The following is a 17,843-nucleotide window of genomic DNA, read 5'->3' as shown; positions in this document are numbered from 1 at the left end:
AGGTTTCCATCTGACTTTGCTTTATATCACACTGCTTTCTTCATGCCATATTTTCGAAAGGGTCTTATGTCCTTCAATATGGTCTTCTTGGAAGTCATCCACAAATATTCCCTTTGGTAGTCCTACATAAGCCCATGCAGATGTTAGTTCAAAAAAAAGCAATGAACTCTTAAATCAAAATTCCCTTTGTGATGGTCTTTCATCATGACATCTTGTAGGTATCAACATCCTACATGCAGATTGACACATCTCCTACTAATATCCATTGTCAAGGGTCTCTTTCCTTTTCCGACTTCCGTCAGAGCCTTCACATCTTTCCGGGAGATCTTCTAGTCAAATCTTCTTGGACTTCGAATGTTGAATGCCTTCTACTTTCGTTGCATATTATCACGATCTCTTCCTATCTTTTCACACTTCATTCCCAGGAGCTTCCAATCAAAGTTCTTTAATTGTAGTCAACTTCCTTATGATTCATATGAGAACATATTATGTTGATTTCATCTAGTGTGACTTATGCCTTTTTGCAATCTTTTAGAGGAGGAGATCCTTTCTTCTCTTGATCATATTTCCCAAGATGGAAATAGTGATCCATATTATTTGCAACCATATGACATGAATTTCATAATATCCATGTAAGCATACATACCTCATCTTTCTTTCGGTCATCCAGACTTCCTGTAGCAGCTTCATTCGAAAGAACTTTATCCTTTAGACATGCTTTCCTGTTATGTCATCATACCATCATCCCTTGAATCCCATGAGTTGGAATTCTTGATGAAACATTTGCTTCCTTTCTAGATCGATGAATCCTTTGACAAGGATTCCATTAGAGAAACTTGAGGATCTTTCATATCCTCACCTGGTAAATGTTTCCTTTATTGACTATGATGATCCCAGTCGATGATGACCTCTGCTTCTTTCTATAAGTATTTAATGAGGTTTCCAAGAGCTCCCATTCTTTGTAATCAGTAGAATTTGTACTAGACATATTTTCTGCTTCCCATGTCACGAGCTCTTACTTCTAATGCTACTATCACAATGCTATTTCTAATCTGATGCATTCTATCTTATTTGTACTGCATCCTATCTATAACTTTACAAGTGAAAGGTACCTCCTAGTGAAGAAGATCATCTCAGTCATAGTAGAGATATTTTTGCTTCTTCCTTCTTAAGCTTCTTTGACTCAGGTTCTTTCACTTCCTTAGTCGTATAGTCTTCTTCCCTATCCCTCTTATGTTTAGGACAATCTCTTCTATAGTGCCCAAGATTTTGACAACCATAACATCTTTCCTTAGCCATGTTCTTCCTTTTCTTCTTTGGAATACCAAACTTTCCAAATTTTCCTTTTCGTCTTGTCACTAATTGTTCCCTTCTATCTGATCTTTTGTCACTTTATTTCTTCATCTGTCTTCCTCTGCCTTGCAGAGAGACCATAATTTGATGAATGGGATAGCTTCCTCTTCACTGGTAGATATGAGATTACCTTGTTCATCAGTGAATTCATTCAGAATAACGAAGATCATTTCGTTATTAGGTACTATCTCTCCTCGAACCTGTAATTGACCTTTTATTTGAGATGCCTTTGAGAGGCATGACGATATCCCTTCATCCTTTGACACCTTGTTGTAGCGGCTACAAGCACCCTCCAAAATTTTGCCTTAGCTTCATTTAGAAGCCTCCCAACCAACCTTTTACAGGAGCATGTCTTGCTTCGTCAAGTACACAAGCTTCAGTGTTTTTCTTGTAGAATGAGAGCTTGCCCATCAGAGCTTGTTACATTCCCCTCACAGGCTGTTCTTCCAGACTTGGTCCAGCTGCAGGCTGAGCAGCTCCCTCAAGAAATTGCGCAATTCTGTCTAGCAGCTTGCTAGGCTCCAGAATTGCGCAAATTGGCCAGCCAAGGTTCACATAGAAAATTGCGCAATTCCTCCTAGCAGGGCAACTCAGCCCAGAAATTGCGTAATTCTTGGCAACAGTCAGCTGTTCTGCCCAAAAATTGCGCAATCCCTCTGGGCAGCCAACCCAACTCCCTTTCAGAAATGCACATTTTTTCCTTCTAGCTGAGCAGATTGTTGCATGTGCAGTTGAGTTGACCGGTTCCCTCCGGGACCGAGCAAAACTGATTTGCATGCACGGGCTGCTTCTCCCAAGGTAGCATGCAAAGGCATCCCTTGATTCAGGGATCTACTTTTAGCAGCTAGAGGTTGCAGGCAAAGATCATTTCGGAAACCTCCCACCAAGTGTCGCTCTTCCTAGATTTGTGGCATGCACGTCACATCTTCGATTTTATCAAAACTCATGAATTGGACGTTGTAGATCTCATTCCTCACATCAACCTTGTAGCTTTGACATCCCACATTGCATCTAGGAGTCGTCGGCACATTCAACTCAACTATTTTGGGGTAAGCTCGCCTTCCATGTCTTGTGTTGCATTTCTGGCGCTTTTTGTGTTTCGCTTCATATGAATGCGGTCTGCTTGATTTCAGTGAGCGCTTGTCGTCGTTTTGATACATACTAGCTTGTACGAGCACCGTTTTAGTTTTCATTAACATCTCATTACTGTCGCATGCATGAAACTGTTTTCATGAATGGTCGCCGAACACCCACATGCATGTTGTTCCATTTTCTGAATCTGTCATTCACCGTTTGCATGCATGATCATTCACTTATGCTTACACTCAGTATCACCATGCATTCACATTCACATTCGCTTTTAGTTGCCCGTCGGCGGGTCTGGGCAGCCTTGGCCCGGACTCTACCTCACCAAGACAGCATTGCGCAATCCTGAAAGGGAAGGCTCTGTCTTCCTCTCAGGAAATGTGCATTTCTACCCAGTGACTGTCCTCCAGTCTTGCATTGCGCAATTATGAGGGATAGTGACTGCTGGCCCAGAAAATTGCGCAATGCAATCAATGGGCCTGCAACCATTGCTAGCTGAGATTGCGCATTGCGCTATTCCAGCAGTCAGTAGCCGCGCTAGACTGTGCATTGTGCAGTTCCAGCAAGCAGTCAGCATCTTGACAGTTCAGATTGTGCCTTGCGCAGTCTTGGCAGTTAGTCTCCCGACCTCCCGGTGGAAATTGCGCAACCTTCATGATCAGTCACACAGGTATGTTGCAAGTCAGTTCTCAAGTTCATTTTGGTTTTCGACTGACAGATTTCTTTCCATGAGTGTTGCCATGTCTCCAGGTATCACAGGTGTTCATTTGCCTCTCAGCAACACAGGTACAATGGTTTCCAAGAGAGCAGAGTCGAAGACACTGTTCAGAGCACACTTGGGGATGCAGTCGATCAAGTGTCTATGAACTTGCCTACCCACGAAGACATCAAGTTGTTCGTAGACAAGGACATCAAGATATGACGACAACAACATCACAACAAGCAACACCATGAACAACAGCTGAAGGCAGCATACCGGATGCAACGAATGCAAGAGGAAGGTTGTTGACAACACAGAGGCGGAACAAAGTTGCAAGCTCAAGCAGATCTACTTGTGGTGAAAGCAACTTTGGAGACTCAGGCTATGAGGTGACGATGCGACATGAAGATCACACAAAGGTAGAGAACGGAACAGAGAAGGAGTTGCATGTGCTCAAGCAACAACTCAAGGAAGAACAAGAGCTGCACAAACGAGAGAATGAGTTGCAACATGAATAGGTACAATAGGGGGTGCAACATGCACAGACAGATGAAACTGCGCTCGTACAAGTTATAGATTCATCCCAGCATCTGGCACGGAGTAGACATGGTGAGTGGTGTTGTTGATCGCATGCAATGGAATTCAGTAGCATGCATGTCATTATGTGCATGCATGCGATCTAACCCATTTGGCACACTCACCGAGGCAAAGACAAGAAGCAAGTCCAACTGGAGCTGAACATGTAGTTGACAGTTGATGCGCATGACCACTAGCACACACTGGAAGATCAACACGGACACTATGCATCAGTGTTGCCGGTACGGCTGCACCCAAGAAGACCATGCGCATTCTAGCAGACGAGTTGGATGGAGGAGCCACACTAATGCACCCGGATGTAATGGAGGCAAGAGTTCACTTCAGCAAGATGTCACCATGGAGCGCATGCACACCATCACGGACGACCAAGCTTGGCATCAACTCACCACCTTCACCATCACAAGCATGTCAAAGAGTTGGTCTCACCACAACGGACTAAGTGTCAGTGATGTCTTGCATGGATTTCTCAAGCCATTTTGTCTCACATGGGCACATGTGCATTGTAATGTAACGTCTTGTCAAGTGGAAGTTCAAGTGTCAATAGTTGGATGTAACAGTCATAGAGTAGATGAAGAGTCATGAGGGTAGATGAACTGTCACAAAGGGGAATGTCAAGGGTCACCCCACCCTTTGCTATAAATAGAACCTCATAACTCATTGTAAAGGCTTTTGGTCAGCCAAGCTTTCAATAAGACTATCTTGGAGAGAGCTTGGACGACCCTTGGCTTCTCCACTATGCAGAGCTAGTACATCTCTTTGGAGGAGCAGGCGGTTGTGGTTGTAACGTTCTGCTATCGGAACTAGTGGTTGGACATGGATGTATTGTATGACTGGAACTTACACTTCTTAATATAACAAGAGCCAACACGTTTCATGCATATGTTGTATTGTATTTTATGCTATTTGGTTTACTCTAAATGATATATGTATCTGTTTACTTACGCATGCATGTATAGCTATCTGTGTATGTATGTATGAATCTTTCTGAAATGTGCTGTTGGTTTAACCATCACTTTGGATTGCTAGCTAACTTGCCTTCCATGTTGTGATGCATCTTTGCTTGTGTGTTCCCTTCTTAACTGTGTGCTATCACAGGTTTCCAAGGGGCGCACTCATCTCAACCCCTGTGTGTTAGAACCTCTCATGCACCTTCCTTGGCTCACTGCAATTGTCACACCCTTGCTACCAATAGAGTTATCTTACTTGCCTCTGTGTGAAATCGCGGTCAAGGCATTACCGTACGACCCACTGCTGGGACTCCTACACCAAACGGTCTGAGGTCTAATTGGGACTTCTTACCGGGGAGATCCCCTTACATGTTGGCGGGTCCAACACTATCAACATTTTGGCGCTAGGAGGGCCAGATGACGAGCTGTGCCCTTATCATCTGTTTTGAATTTTCACACATCTATCATGGAGTTTGTTACAGTTCGCCCTCCGAATTGTCTGTCCAACGGACATATCTTTCACGTTGAGAGGGAGTTCTGGGATCACTTATCACAACTCACTTATGATGGTGAAGGCGAAGTGGCCTGGCCTGAGCACTTAGATGACTTGCATGCGCTCATGCTGGGCATGGAAGATTTTAGGGAAATAGAGGTCTGTTCGCTGCTCGCACACATACTTCGCGACCACCCATCACAATGGTGTGGCACATTACCTCATAACTCTGTGCACTCATTCAAGCAGTTCAACGATCTAATTGGATCTGTTTTCCACCATTTTGATCCTGAAGTGTTTGATAAAAAATTGTTAAAACAATGGAAGGCCCCGCACGAATCACTTATGGAGTTTTCGGAGTGCTTCCATCTATTCATGTTTGAAGCCTCGAAAAGTCAGATGAAATTTCAGTATCTCATGGACAGATTCAAATATTACCTTGTCCAATCTGTCAATACTAAGAAGAAGTTCAAGCTTAAACCCCGCTTAGCATACTTCGGCGATGGCGCTGCGCAATCACAGACGAACATGGTCGTTGTCACAAGTGACTGTTCACTGTCCCCTCATCAAATAACTCCACCATCGCAGAGTGATGTGGGAGAGCATGCACACACATCTGTTCAACCATCACATCCTCTCGACATCGCTCCTTCCAATTTTTGCGCAGATTTGGTTGTGAGTCCCATACCTCGTCACATGTATTTTGTACCTCAACCTCCATCTTCGAACTGGGATAATCCTCCGGATGACATTGTCTTGTGTTCTTCCGTTCTGGACTCTACACCTATTTTGAACAAGGATCGATCTATCGACGGAGTTGGTGTTGCACAACCAATATGCGCTGACATTCACGAAGAGCATGATTGGGAGCTTGAACATCCACTAACAACAGAGGACCATCCCTGCCTATCGTACCTCCTCCGTTTTTTCCTGACCTCCTTGGCGATCTTGCCATCCTTGATTTTTCATGTGTATTTCCGTCCATGGAAGCACCTATTGTTGATCATTCCCAGGACACACCGGATGTCAGTCCATCATCTGACAACGGAGAGGACCGATCATTCTTTGAACATTCACTTGGTTTTTCATCTATCTTTTCCGGAAATGCAGAGGATGAATTTATGAGCATTCTTGCTTCTCATCTACCCCTCTGTGCGATTCATCGAATCATGATGATGCCAACCAACATCCTACAGTTTCTGATCTTAGTTGTCATGAACTCTTCACTTCTTCATCTGATCACGATGTTGATTCAATCGTTGTTAATCTGTCTAAGACAACTGGTCTACGATGATCCATCTGTCAACAAAGATGAAACCCCCCAGATTGTCGAGGCACTTCAGCCCGAGCTGATGGTTATGTTAGGCCCTCGCTGTCCTGAGGTTGGTTTCACTTCTGATTAGGAAATTGTTCAAACATGCAAGGCTCCTCATCACTCATCTGTATGCATTGAAGATCAATCTAACACTCAGATTTCACTTCCTCCACTCGAACTACATGATCCCATTGCTCATGCATTGGAGGAATCTTACTCAGCAAGCACACTTGCGCAACATAGGTGGTCTACCTTCCTCACGTATGCTTGCATATCACAGTCAAGAGTGTGTGTATGCTTAACATCTGCACGTAGTGTCACACAGCATCATGGTATGTCCACAGACTGCATGTCATGCACTTTCACTCATTTTTGTTCTGTGGACGCTTGTAAGCTCGGAGTGTGTCTGTCTTCATTGTTGTATCTTTCATAGCTATTGGTCCGCACGACCGTGTTGCTCATGGATCGTGCCTTTACCAACATGGGTCAATCAATGCGCCGATGGCTGCATTGGAAGTATCACCTCACGTGATCAGGCCCATGTATCATTAACCTAGGAGTAGGAATAGTGTTTGCTTTTAGTTTGTTTGCTTGCATGTTTATTTGCTTACTTGCTTTGTTGATTTGTTTGTCTGCTTGCTTGTTTGCTTACTCGCTTTGCTTTCACTTCTAGTTTGCTTTGTTGTTTGTTTGCTTGTTTTGTTTGTAGGTTAGTTTCGCATGAAACCATGTATGACTCTTGAAACAAGCTGGGTAAAGTACAAGAGGACTTGTACAACTATCAACATTTGGTTATCTGTTGTTCGCTCTCTTATGCAAGAACTTGTTGTCTTCAGTCGATGATACATCAATGGAAAATATGTACTGTTCAAACCTCTCATGCACCTTCCTTGCCTCACTGCAGCTGTCTTGCCGGTTCGACTGCACCCAAGATGACCATGCGCATGCTAGCAGACGAGTTGGATGGAGGAGCCACACCAATGCAACCAGATGCAACGAAGGCAAGAGTTCACTTCAGCAAGATGTCACCATGGAGCGCATGCACACCATCATGGACGACGAAGCTTGGCATCAACTCACCACCTTCACCATCACAAGCAGGACAAAGAGTTGGTCTCACCACAATGGACCGAGTGTCAGTGATGCCTTGCATGGCTTTGTCAAACCATTTCGTCTCACATGGGCACATGTGCATTGTAATGTAACGTCTTGTCAAGTGGAAGTTCAAGTGTTGATAATTGGATGTAACAATCATAGAGTAGATGAAGAGTCATGAGGGTCGATGAACTGTCACAAAGGGGAATGTCAAGGGTCACCCCACCCTTTACTATAAATAGAACCTCATAACTCATTGTAAAGGCATTTGGTCAGCCAAGCTTCCAATAAGACTATCTTGGAGAGAGCTTGGACAGTATTGTAACGAGCCTTGGCTTCTCCACTGCACAGAGCTAGTACATTTCTTTGGAGGAGCAGGCTATTGTGGCTGTAAAGTTCTGCTATCGAACTAGTTGTTTGATATGGATGTATTGTAGGACTGGAACCTACACTTCTTAATACAACAAGAGCCAACACGTTTTATGCATATGTTGTATTGTATTCTATGCTATTTGGTTTACTCTAAATGAGATATGTATCTGTTTACTTATGCATGCACGTATAGCTATCTATGTATGTATCTATGAATCTTTTTGAAATGTGCTGTTGGTTTAACCATCACTTTGGATTGCTAGCTAACTTGTCTTCCATGTTGTGATGCATCTTTGCTCGTGTGTTCCCTTCTTAACTGCGTGCTATCACAGGTTTCCAAGGGGCGCACTCATCTCAACCCCCGTGTGTTAGAACCTCTCATGCACCTTCCTTGCCTCACTACAACTATCACACCCTTGCTACCAATAGAGTTATCTTACTTGCTTCTGTGTGAAATCACGGTCAAGGCATTACCGTACGACCCACTGCTGGGACTCCTACACCAAACGATCTGAGACGTAATTGGGACTTCTTACCGGGAGATCCCCTTACATGTTGGTGGGTCCAACACCGTCAACACACCTTCAATTTATGTAGATCAGATCTAAGTGATATGATCTTTTCTATCGTGCTTTTAGAGAAAAGTTCTCCCATAGATGTCTTCGGCTTGGCTACATAGGAAATGAGTGGTTCTTTGATAGACTCCTTAAGAATCTTTTGAGCCTTGTGATCCCTTTCCGTGTAATCAGATAATGCTTGTTCTTCGGATGGCTTGGAGACCTTTGCATGGACATGATCAATGACTTAATTCACTTCGAGGACTATGTTTGTCCTTATTTTCCATTCAAGGAAGTTTGATACCCCAACCAAATTTTGGTTCTCCTTGAAACATGAAGTCATTTTTACTAGATTAGATTATAATAAAAAGGTACTTACTTGTGAAGATCAAATCTTCAACTTGATGACAAACTTGTTGCTTCTTACTATGAATCTTTAAGTAGATTCTTACTTCGGTGAGGGAGGACTGCCTCCTTTGAGATCTTTGAGAAGATTGCCTTTTGAGCTTCCACTTCCTTGGTGATGTATGATTTCTGGAGTGCTTCTAGGGTTTCGGTCTTTCTTCCTGCTTCCTTCTTGAAGATAATTTCAAGACTCTTGCTTGGAGTATTCTTCGATCCCAGGTTTCAGTCTGATGAAGATCTAGATCTCTTGGTTGGTGTTCTTTGACTTGCTTTGATCCTTCTTTAAAGTTTGATTCTCATGTGTCTACTTGCTTTGATTGCCCATTCTTGTCTTCAACACCTAAGCTCTGAAACCATGTTGAGAAACCTAGGGCATTCAAAGTTAACAATTTCTTTGCGTGATAATTGCTTGTGATACATTTTTACTTCTTAGCTTGTAATCTTTTCTTCGTTATGTTATTATTGTGTTCTATTCATCAAGACAATTACCAATATGCACAATAAAAGACAAGTGACACAGTATGTAGGCTTCTCAGCCAGGGCCAAAACATCTCTCCCTTTGAGAGAAAAACCTGATCAAAATTCTTCTTCTAGATCTTCAATTGATAAGTACCAAGACCATGACACAAACCCTTGACTCTAGTATCCTCCCAAGAACCTTGTCACTAACTTTGATGCTTCGCCTCTTCTCTTCCTCGCCTTTCTTCTTGATCTTGAACTGCTCTCCTCTGTTCCTTCTATAGAAACTCGGTCTCTATCCTTCACACTACTTTTCGACTTCCCTAGAGAATCTCGGTCTCAAGGTTCCCACTAGTTTCCTCTAAAGAAACTCGGTCTCTAGATCTCTTATTTCGTCCTCACAGAAGAACCCTTTTCTTGTTCCAGAAGAAACTTCGTTGCCCCAGACGAAAGTCTTTTTGCTGATCCAGAAGAAACCCTAACTTTGCATTACCCAGAAGAATCCTCTTTCTCCCTCCTTCACACTTTTGTTCTTCTCCTTCTTCACACTTTTGCTTCTTCTCTTCTTTGGACTTCTATTAGCCCTTTTCTTTGCACTTCTTCTTGTCTAAATGCAAGTTGAGTTTCTTTCTCCGAATGGAGGCCGAGTGTGACTATTTATACACCTCCACACATGTCCTTTAGGCCGACAAGACTGTTGGAGGTTAGGCCGACTTCTTCTAGCACGTTATTTCATCATTGTAGGCCGACTTGAAGAGGATAGGTGACAAGTTCTTGAAGGATACTTTACATAGACAAGATTGACCTTTTACAAAGTGTAAGATTGACCTTTTACTTTGTCAAGTCATAAGGGTGCCTAACAATCTTGATCTGATTTGCTGCCTTTCCTTTTGGGTTGGGTCCTGTACCATCTTAAGAATTCGGTCCTGTAGCATGGCCTCAGAAATTTCGGTCCTACACCTTTCCTTAGAGATTTTGGTCCTGTAGCCTATCATAACTCAGAAAAGTTTGGCCCTTCTGATCCACACGTGCGAGGATTGTAGTAGGGAGAAGATCACACGTGCGAGAGAGAGAGAACTGCTTCTTTGGGCTAACTTTGCCCTTCTTTCTTCCTTTATTTCTTCGCTAGATGAACAAAATAAAAGTACACGTTGGAGTTGTAGGTTGAACGCTTTATATAGTCTTTTTTTGAGTCGAATGGGTGCTTCTTAGATTGGGGTCGACTTGGCTTCTTTGGAGCCAAAAATTATTTTTCAAGAATTCAAATTTTCCTCTTTTAAAAAGGACATGAAGAACACGCCTTTGGAATTTTATCTTTTGAGAACAGCATGAAGGGCATGCTTTATAGATACATCAATGACTAAAATAATAATTAGGAGACTGACCATAACTACAAAATTCAACACGCATGACCTTGTAAGGCAACTAGACTAGAAGCAGGGTTGAGCTCGTGATGGAAAAGAGAATGGCTTGTCATAGGTAGAGTGCATAGGACATGAGCACAACTATCAACTCCTGAAGGATGATGATAGGAGTGTTAGGTGTGTTAGGCTGCTAGGGAGCGCTAGGGTTCCAAGATTGACGTAGGCACTAAGACACAGACAAAGGGACAATTTCATTGCACGTCAGGGATGGTAGACTTGGTTGCAGCCTTGATTGACAAGGATGGTAGGGATGGATAACAACATAGACATGTGTAGAGAGTGCCCAAAATGGTAGAGCATACAAGGTTGAGGAATGCCTAGCTTGAGGAGGACTAGTCTGCACTTGGGAGAGTTAGATTTCTGAGTAGGACCAACTGAGCTCCGGTACCATGTCAAACTCACAAAAATAGACAAGAGATTTGAATAAGGCGAGATACATTCTTATTCATAGGATATACCTATAAATACATTTTAGTGACCCTTGGTTTTCAACTTTCAAGAGGTCTCTTGGACTTCTTATGACTATTGGCATTCACTTGAGGCTTTTCACCTTCCTCACAAGTGAATAAGCCAAGTTTACACAACCCAATAGGATTATGTTTCCAACAATTTCCAATTCCTATAGAAACTAAGTGTGGTTGTTTCTTGTTTTGTTGTATTGAAGGATTTTGCATATGTATTGCGGGGGCCCATGGACTTGTTTACATGGTGGACATTTCATGGGGCAAACGTTGTATTTTTGCAAAACCTTTCCACTCATACTATATGAAAAGTGGCAAGCTCTTCATTAGTGGAAAGGAATTGGAGCACTTGTGGTTCATTCCTTCCATGAAGTGCAATAGGTTGGGATAACAAAAGGTTGAGTATCTTGTATATATGCATTCAGACATATGCTTTGTGTGTCTCGTAGGGGTGAAGAATATACAACTAAGCAGGGAATTTTTTATAGGCAAAATTTCACCAATTGGCTATTTTTGGACATTTTTTTGAAAAAATATTTTGCCCATTTGGTTAAAAATGTGTCTATTTTTTACACATGATTAATTCATGATATTTGCCTAAAAATTATCCAAATTTAATAGTAAATTACATGTTTTTTGTTGAATATTCACCTACATTCTATATGCATGATTTTCAAACTAGAATAGTCGCCTATAATACTATACATAGGTATAATATTTGAATCCTTAAAAAATAGCTTGCAACTAGGCATCATAAAGATGGAGATGTGGTTCTAGAATGCCTAGACTTGGAAATTGCTTTCGCCACTCTTGATGTTGGTGGTGATGCAAGTAGAAATGGAGCTGCCTCTTCTTCCAATCCATGCTGCCATTCCGCTAAATAAGCATCTTGTTTTATTCTCGTTGATGAGGATGAAGATGGTGTGGATATGTAATAGTATTTGTCTTTTCTCATGTTTGTTTTTCATTTTTAGCATATATAACCTCCTATATAAAGGCTGACCCTGGATGTATAGCCTCATCCATAAAGGATGATTTTGGATTTTGCATCATGTAATCATCTACAGGAGTTAATATCAATGTTGTCAGACTGGGACTTGAGAAAGAATCGGCCGGCACAGGACTTGGAAAGGCTTGGTGACTCAGGAAAGACTCGAGAAATACAAAAATACCTTAAATTATAGTAAGTTTTGTGCACAATATGGCAAGTTTGATGGTGAGTTTGTGGTGAGTCTTGGTGAGTATGGAGAGTTTCCAATGAGTCCATTGAGTGGCGAATTTCAAGAGTGAGTACTTGCCCATCCAAGAATCCGCAAGGCTTGTGAGTCTTAGCTGAGCCAAATTACATTAGCCAATGTAGACATGGTTTTCCTTCTAAAATATCATTTATGTATCATTTCCAGGGGTTTCTGTTTAAAAAACTAGTACACATTTCCGTGTTTAATGCAACTAAGCAACCCATATGGATGTGATGTATTAGTGTAACAATTGTGCTTATAAATCAAAAGAAAAAATAAAATAAAACTCATAATATAAAAAAGACAATACCAAGCATTAATTAATATACATTCCCCAACTTAGATCCATCTTAACTCTGGATTTTTTACACACTAAGAGATTTGAATCACAATTTCTTTCTGATCCCTCTTAGTGCATAATAGATCTAGAATTAAGATGGATGTATGTTTATAAGACAAACCTCCGAACTTGCTTCATGCTTGAACAAAAGGTGGGGGGTGAGGAAACCTGAAGCACACTGGCTAAGGAGGTGCAAATCTATCTGGAAGTCTCAATTTCCTTTCAAGCATAGAGTATTAGGGTGGTTTATACTCCACCATGGTTTTTTGTCAAGACAAAGCTTCAAAGAGTTGGTGTTACAAATGCTGCATGCAAGATCTGTTGTAGAGATGAAATGATTAAGCATGTCTTTGGAGATGGTTGTCTGGGAAAGACTTTTTGGGCATGGTTTCGGGCTGAATTTAATTGTATTTCACTGTGTTTCTGTTCAAACTCTTGCTAAGTGAAAGCTGGTCCTAGAACCAAGAGGGAAACTACCGGGCAAGCCACCCACTGTCACCTTGGGTGCCTCTTCATGTAGTTACTGTTAGATTTATGTAAACTTAGCATCTGACACTTAGATTCCTAGCAGAAAAAATGATCTATTGATTTAAATGCACAGCTAGGTTCCTAACTCAAAAATTCAGCGGAATGCAAATTATACCAATCTCAATAACATAAATGACTCACAGATTCTACTCAATCTGAGCTTTTCATTAATCTCTAAGCTTGCTTGGGCTCCCTTCCTGGGAAAATGGCCAACTGAGGAATTACATTTAACACTAGATATGATCTAGCTGATCAACCCTCCTTGGTTGATCTGGATCTCCTTGCTGCCCCTTCCTCAGACCCAACACACTTACTGAGAAGCTTCTCTCAATCTTGTGCTGTTGTATTGTGTCTTCTCCTTCTCCCTAGCCGTGCTTTTATAACTTTACATTGAGCTAAATCCCAAACCCTAATTGCCAAAGTGATTGATGGCTGAGATTAGATCTTGCCTCACTTGAGATCAAGGGCCGAGATAAAAAATATTCCCTAAAGTAAATTTATTTTTCCTAAGTTTACTTCAACTCAGTAAGCCAACATAACAACTATGTGCTTTTATTAAGTCTAACTTAGGCTAAGTTACAATAGTAGCTTGCTAACACTAAAGCAAGTGTTCCAAGGAGATCCTCGGTGATTTCTGCATGCCTAGACACTTAGGCCTGTGTAGAAGTAGCTGCCCGGGGCACAAACATCAACAGTTACCCCTTGGGAGTAACACACTGCCATTTTCATGGAAATATCCTCTTTCCTTGGAGACACTTCGATGATTAGGGACAACTGCAAAGTTTTGCGGTGGACAGTTCAGCTGGCTGCTACTGGTTTTTTGTGGAAATGCAAATGTAAAGCTAATTTCATGAGGAAGCATCCCCTCCTAGCTTGGAGGGGGCTGGTGGGAGACTGAGGATTTTTAAGCAGGAATTGGATTGCTTGTAAAATCCAAATTCTGTTTTTCTGGTAAGGGCACAGGTTCATATGCATGTCATTTGAAGATGCCTATCTGCCATGACTTTTTGGGTTATGATTTCGGGCTGAATTTAACTATATTTTCACAGTTTCATGTTCATGAAAAGATCCTCTCCTTGGAGATACTTGGATGATTAGGGACAGTTGCAAATTTTTGTGGCGCACAGTTCAGCTGCTCGTTAGTGGATTTCTGTGGGTCAAATATAAGACTACTTTCATGAGGAATCATCTCCTCTTAACTTGGGCGGTTGAAGCTAATTAGCAGAAATTGGCTTTTCTTGTAAAAGCCAAATGCAGTTTTTTATGCAAGGGCACAGGTTTGTATGTTGGCATTCCTGGCTCTTTTAAGAAGGGGAATTTCCTGGTAACCTTGTTAGGTTGATGTAACTCTTTGTTTCGTGAAGTGATATATGATACATTTCTCAAAATAAATATATCATACATCTTTTCCAAAGCTATATTATAGATGAAATTGGGAGAGTTTGATATCTTTTGTGACAAGGTGGTTAGTTAAAGTGCCTAATAAATTTGAATATGGAGACAGAATAGAATCAAGACTCAATAACAACATTGGAGTAATATCTCCCTTTATAATTTGTGTTGCAAAAATATGATCTTTTGAGGTATGCCTCTAGTATAGTTTGAAGCTGCTAAACTATCCAAGGTGGAAACAAAATTTTGTTTTAATAACTGAATTAAAATGGTCTGGAACTTTCCAGGATATGTTTTTTTAGGTATGGGTTCTGCTTGCCTTTGTATTTGTGCGTCTACCACAGCTGATGTAAAGTCTGGGTTTGGTGTGGAGCTGAACTTTGATTTTGTTCATGCTTCTTGTTTTCAAGGCCCTAAATTTAATCTCTACACTTTATCTGTTGATGTTGGTTCAGTCGTGGAGCAATTGTCACAACATTTATTGTCTGCTATGCCCTTACGTCATTTATCTCTGGTTACGTGAGTGGAGGGCTGTACTCACGCAATGATGGTAAATGTTATTCTGACACTGAACTATATTTTGATATGCAAATTTCAAGTTCAATATTATGATTTCAGGTGGATTGTGGAACATTTTTCAAGCATTTGCAGGAGTTTTGTGATGTTCAACTTTCTTTCTTTATATGCATCTTTTACAGGTAAGCATTGGGTCAAGTCAATGATACTTACAGCCTCACTCTTTCCATTTTTATGCTTTGGAATTGGCTTCACTTTGAACATAGTGGCTATATTTTATCGATCCCTGGCTGCTATCCCTTTTGGCACTATGGTACAGTACCCTTCTATCAAGAACAATTTAAAATGGTTGTGTTCTTTGAGTTTTTTGGTTGATTTTTATTTTCCTTCATCTAATGCAGGTGGTGGTATTTATAATATGGGCTTTTATTTCATTCCCTTTAGCACTTTTGGGAACAGTTGTTGGAAGGAACTGGAGTAGGGCTTCAGATAATCCATGCCGTGTGAAGAGTATTCCTCGGCCAATTCCTGAGAAAAAGTGGTATCTTACTCCATCGGTAGTGTCAGTGATGGGGGGTCTGCTTCCATTTGGGAGTATTTTCATCGAGATGTATTTTGTTTTTACCTCATTTTGGAACTACAAGGTAAGAGATTATTGGTGAATATGATATTCTGTGCATTTTAAAGGTGCAGATTAATCATTATTGTTTTCCATTATTTCATTGGACATCTGTCTCTGGCTGTATCATAATGTTGGGTGGTGCTGTTCCAATTGCATACTAATAAAAGTGGGGTAGCTTAGCTAATAAACGAGGGGTGGCTTAGCATTCTAAGAACTAGTTGATCGCTTTAAGTTCTTCCTTTTCGACTGACAGTGAACTGTATTATTTTTTGTTTACCTTTTTGATTGCTTCGAGGTTTTAGCCACAACTATCTAATGTGACTCCTGTGGTTTTATCCTGAAGGTTTACTATGTATATGGATTTATGTTGCTGGTTGTTGTGATTCTCCTTATTGTCACCATTTGCGTCACTATAGTTGGAACATACTTCTTGCTAAATGCTGAAAACTATCATTGGCAATGGACATCATTTTTCTCTGCCGCATCAACAGCTGCCTATGTGTATCTCTATTCCATATATTACTACTATATGAAAACAAAGATGTCGGGATTTTTCCAGACAACTTTCTATTTTGGCTACACACTTATGTTCTGTCTTGGTTTGGGAATACTCTGTGGTGAGTGTACATTTCTCCTTTGTTTGAATTTTCAAATCAGAAAACTGAATGTTCTTCTGCACTTCTTAATGGAAAATAATTTTGTGAATCTTCTTTTGGAACTTGCAGGAGCTGTTGGTTATTTGGGCTCCTCATTGTTTGTTAGAAGAATTTATACTAACATCAAATGTGACTGAGGATAAGATGGTAGAGTTCGAACGACAAACAAATTTCATCAAGTTGCACAATGATGTCATCCTGAGCCGATGGTAGAAAGGTCAAAATTCTCCGTGTGGAGTTCCAATTTATTATAGTTTTTGCAGGATCTTTTACAGCCTTCCTAATTATTGTAGTCTACATTTGCATTCAAGGTATAATTATTTCAATGCTGTATTTGGACTCTGGAGTAGTTATTGGAATTTGAATGCTTTGAATGCTTTAACAGCTAGTAGAAAATGAATTCTTTCACAGAATCTGGAGTGACTTCTTAGCTGGTCAAGTTCTCATTCCTTGAAATCAATTACCCAGTTTTAATCAGTGGGCAATGGTGACCTCAATGCATGTTCCGTTCATCCTCAAATATGGGAGGATAATGGTAAAAAATATTCATCTAAGAAATATTTTTCACACAAATGAATGACCATTTATTTGAGCATGTGTTCTGTTAGTGGATCTGTTCACAGTATTCACTTCTTTGCAGCTTAGAATTCGCAAGTGAGTTCTTGTTAACTGTCGTGTACTCTACAAATTCTTTAGTATTTTTCTGATTCATCTAGCATTGATTTGAAATCCCAGGTTCATATGTTTTAATGCATCAATATATACTTTGGGTTCCATAAACGATTTGTTGGAACAAAACCCTTGTTCTGTGGATCTGTATTTGTTGAAAACTGGATTGAAACCAGGACAAGGTCCCTGGCCAATGGGCTTCTCTACGGCTAAGCTACGTGTCCAATTCATGATGCGCACCCTAAATGGTATAATTAAAAATAGTGGATTGCTACCCCCAACAGCCCCCTCAAACCATGATTAACCACAATTTGGCCTAAGCCACCCAACCACATTGGCCTACTTTGTTGTGATACCAGGCTAGGAGTCAAAACCAGGATTTGGTGTAGTTGTCACTGACTTATGTGCCCCTTTTTGACAGGACCCTTAACATAACAATCTAAAGGTGTGGATTGCTACCTCCAAAATCTAGCGTAGGAATTAAACCCAGGACTTGGTATCATTGCCACTGAGCTGAATGCTTAAATGTAATTACATATCACTGATCTTTGATTGTTTAAACATAAATATAAATTGCTTTGCAAATGCAATTTATAGTTATTTAACATAGGACCTTTA

At 40.9% G+C, this 17,843-nt stretch overlaps 1 protein-coding gene across 1 annotated transcript in view; it reads left to right on the top strand.

Annotated features, from left to right (window-relative positions):
• The window catches only part of LOC149148456 (transmembrane 9 superfamily member 1-like), a 96,128-nt gene extending 78,977 nt beyond the window's left edge, over window positions 1–17,151 (top strand). Inside the window, exons 9-13 of the mRNA XM_089440780.1 lie at window positions 15,218–15,312; window positions 15,461–15,591; window positions 15,680–15,922; window positions 16,244–16,517; window positions 16,626–17,151. Of these exons, the coding sequence (XP_089296906.1) occupies window positions 15,218–15,312; window positions 15,461–15,591; window positions 15,680–15,922; window positions 16,244–16,517; window positions 16,626–16,693 (811 nt within the window). The 3' untranslated portion in view covers window positions 16,694–17,151. The remainder of the gene's footprint in view (window positions 1–15,217; window positions 15,313–15,460; window positions 15,592–15,679; window positions 15,923–16,243; window positions 16,518–16,625) is intronic.
• Window positions 17,152–17,843: the final 692 nt, after the last annotated feature.

This window comes from Pinus tabuliformis, chromosome 9, assembly GCF_031772625.1.
Source record: "Pinus tabuliformis cultivar Carrire ecotype Pingquan chromosome 9, CPIR1, whole genome shotgun sequence".
Classification (NCBI taxonomy): domain Eukaryota; kingdom Viridiplantae; phylum Streptophyta; class Pinopsida; order Pinales; family Pinaceae; genus Pinus; species Pinus tabuliformis.
The sequence above is the reverse complement of the archived record's forward strand: the minus strand, read 5'-3'. Positions and strand labels throughout refer to the sequence as shown.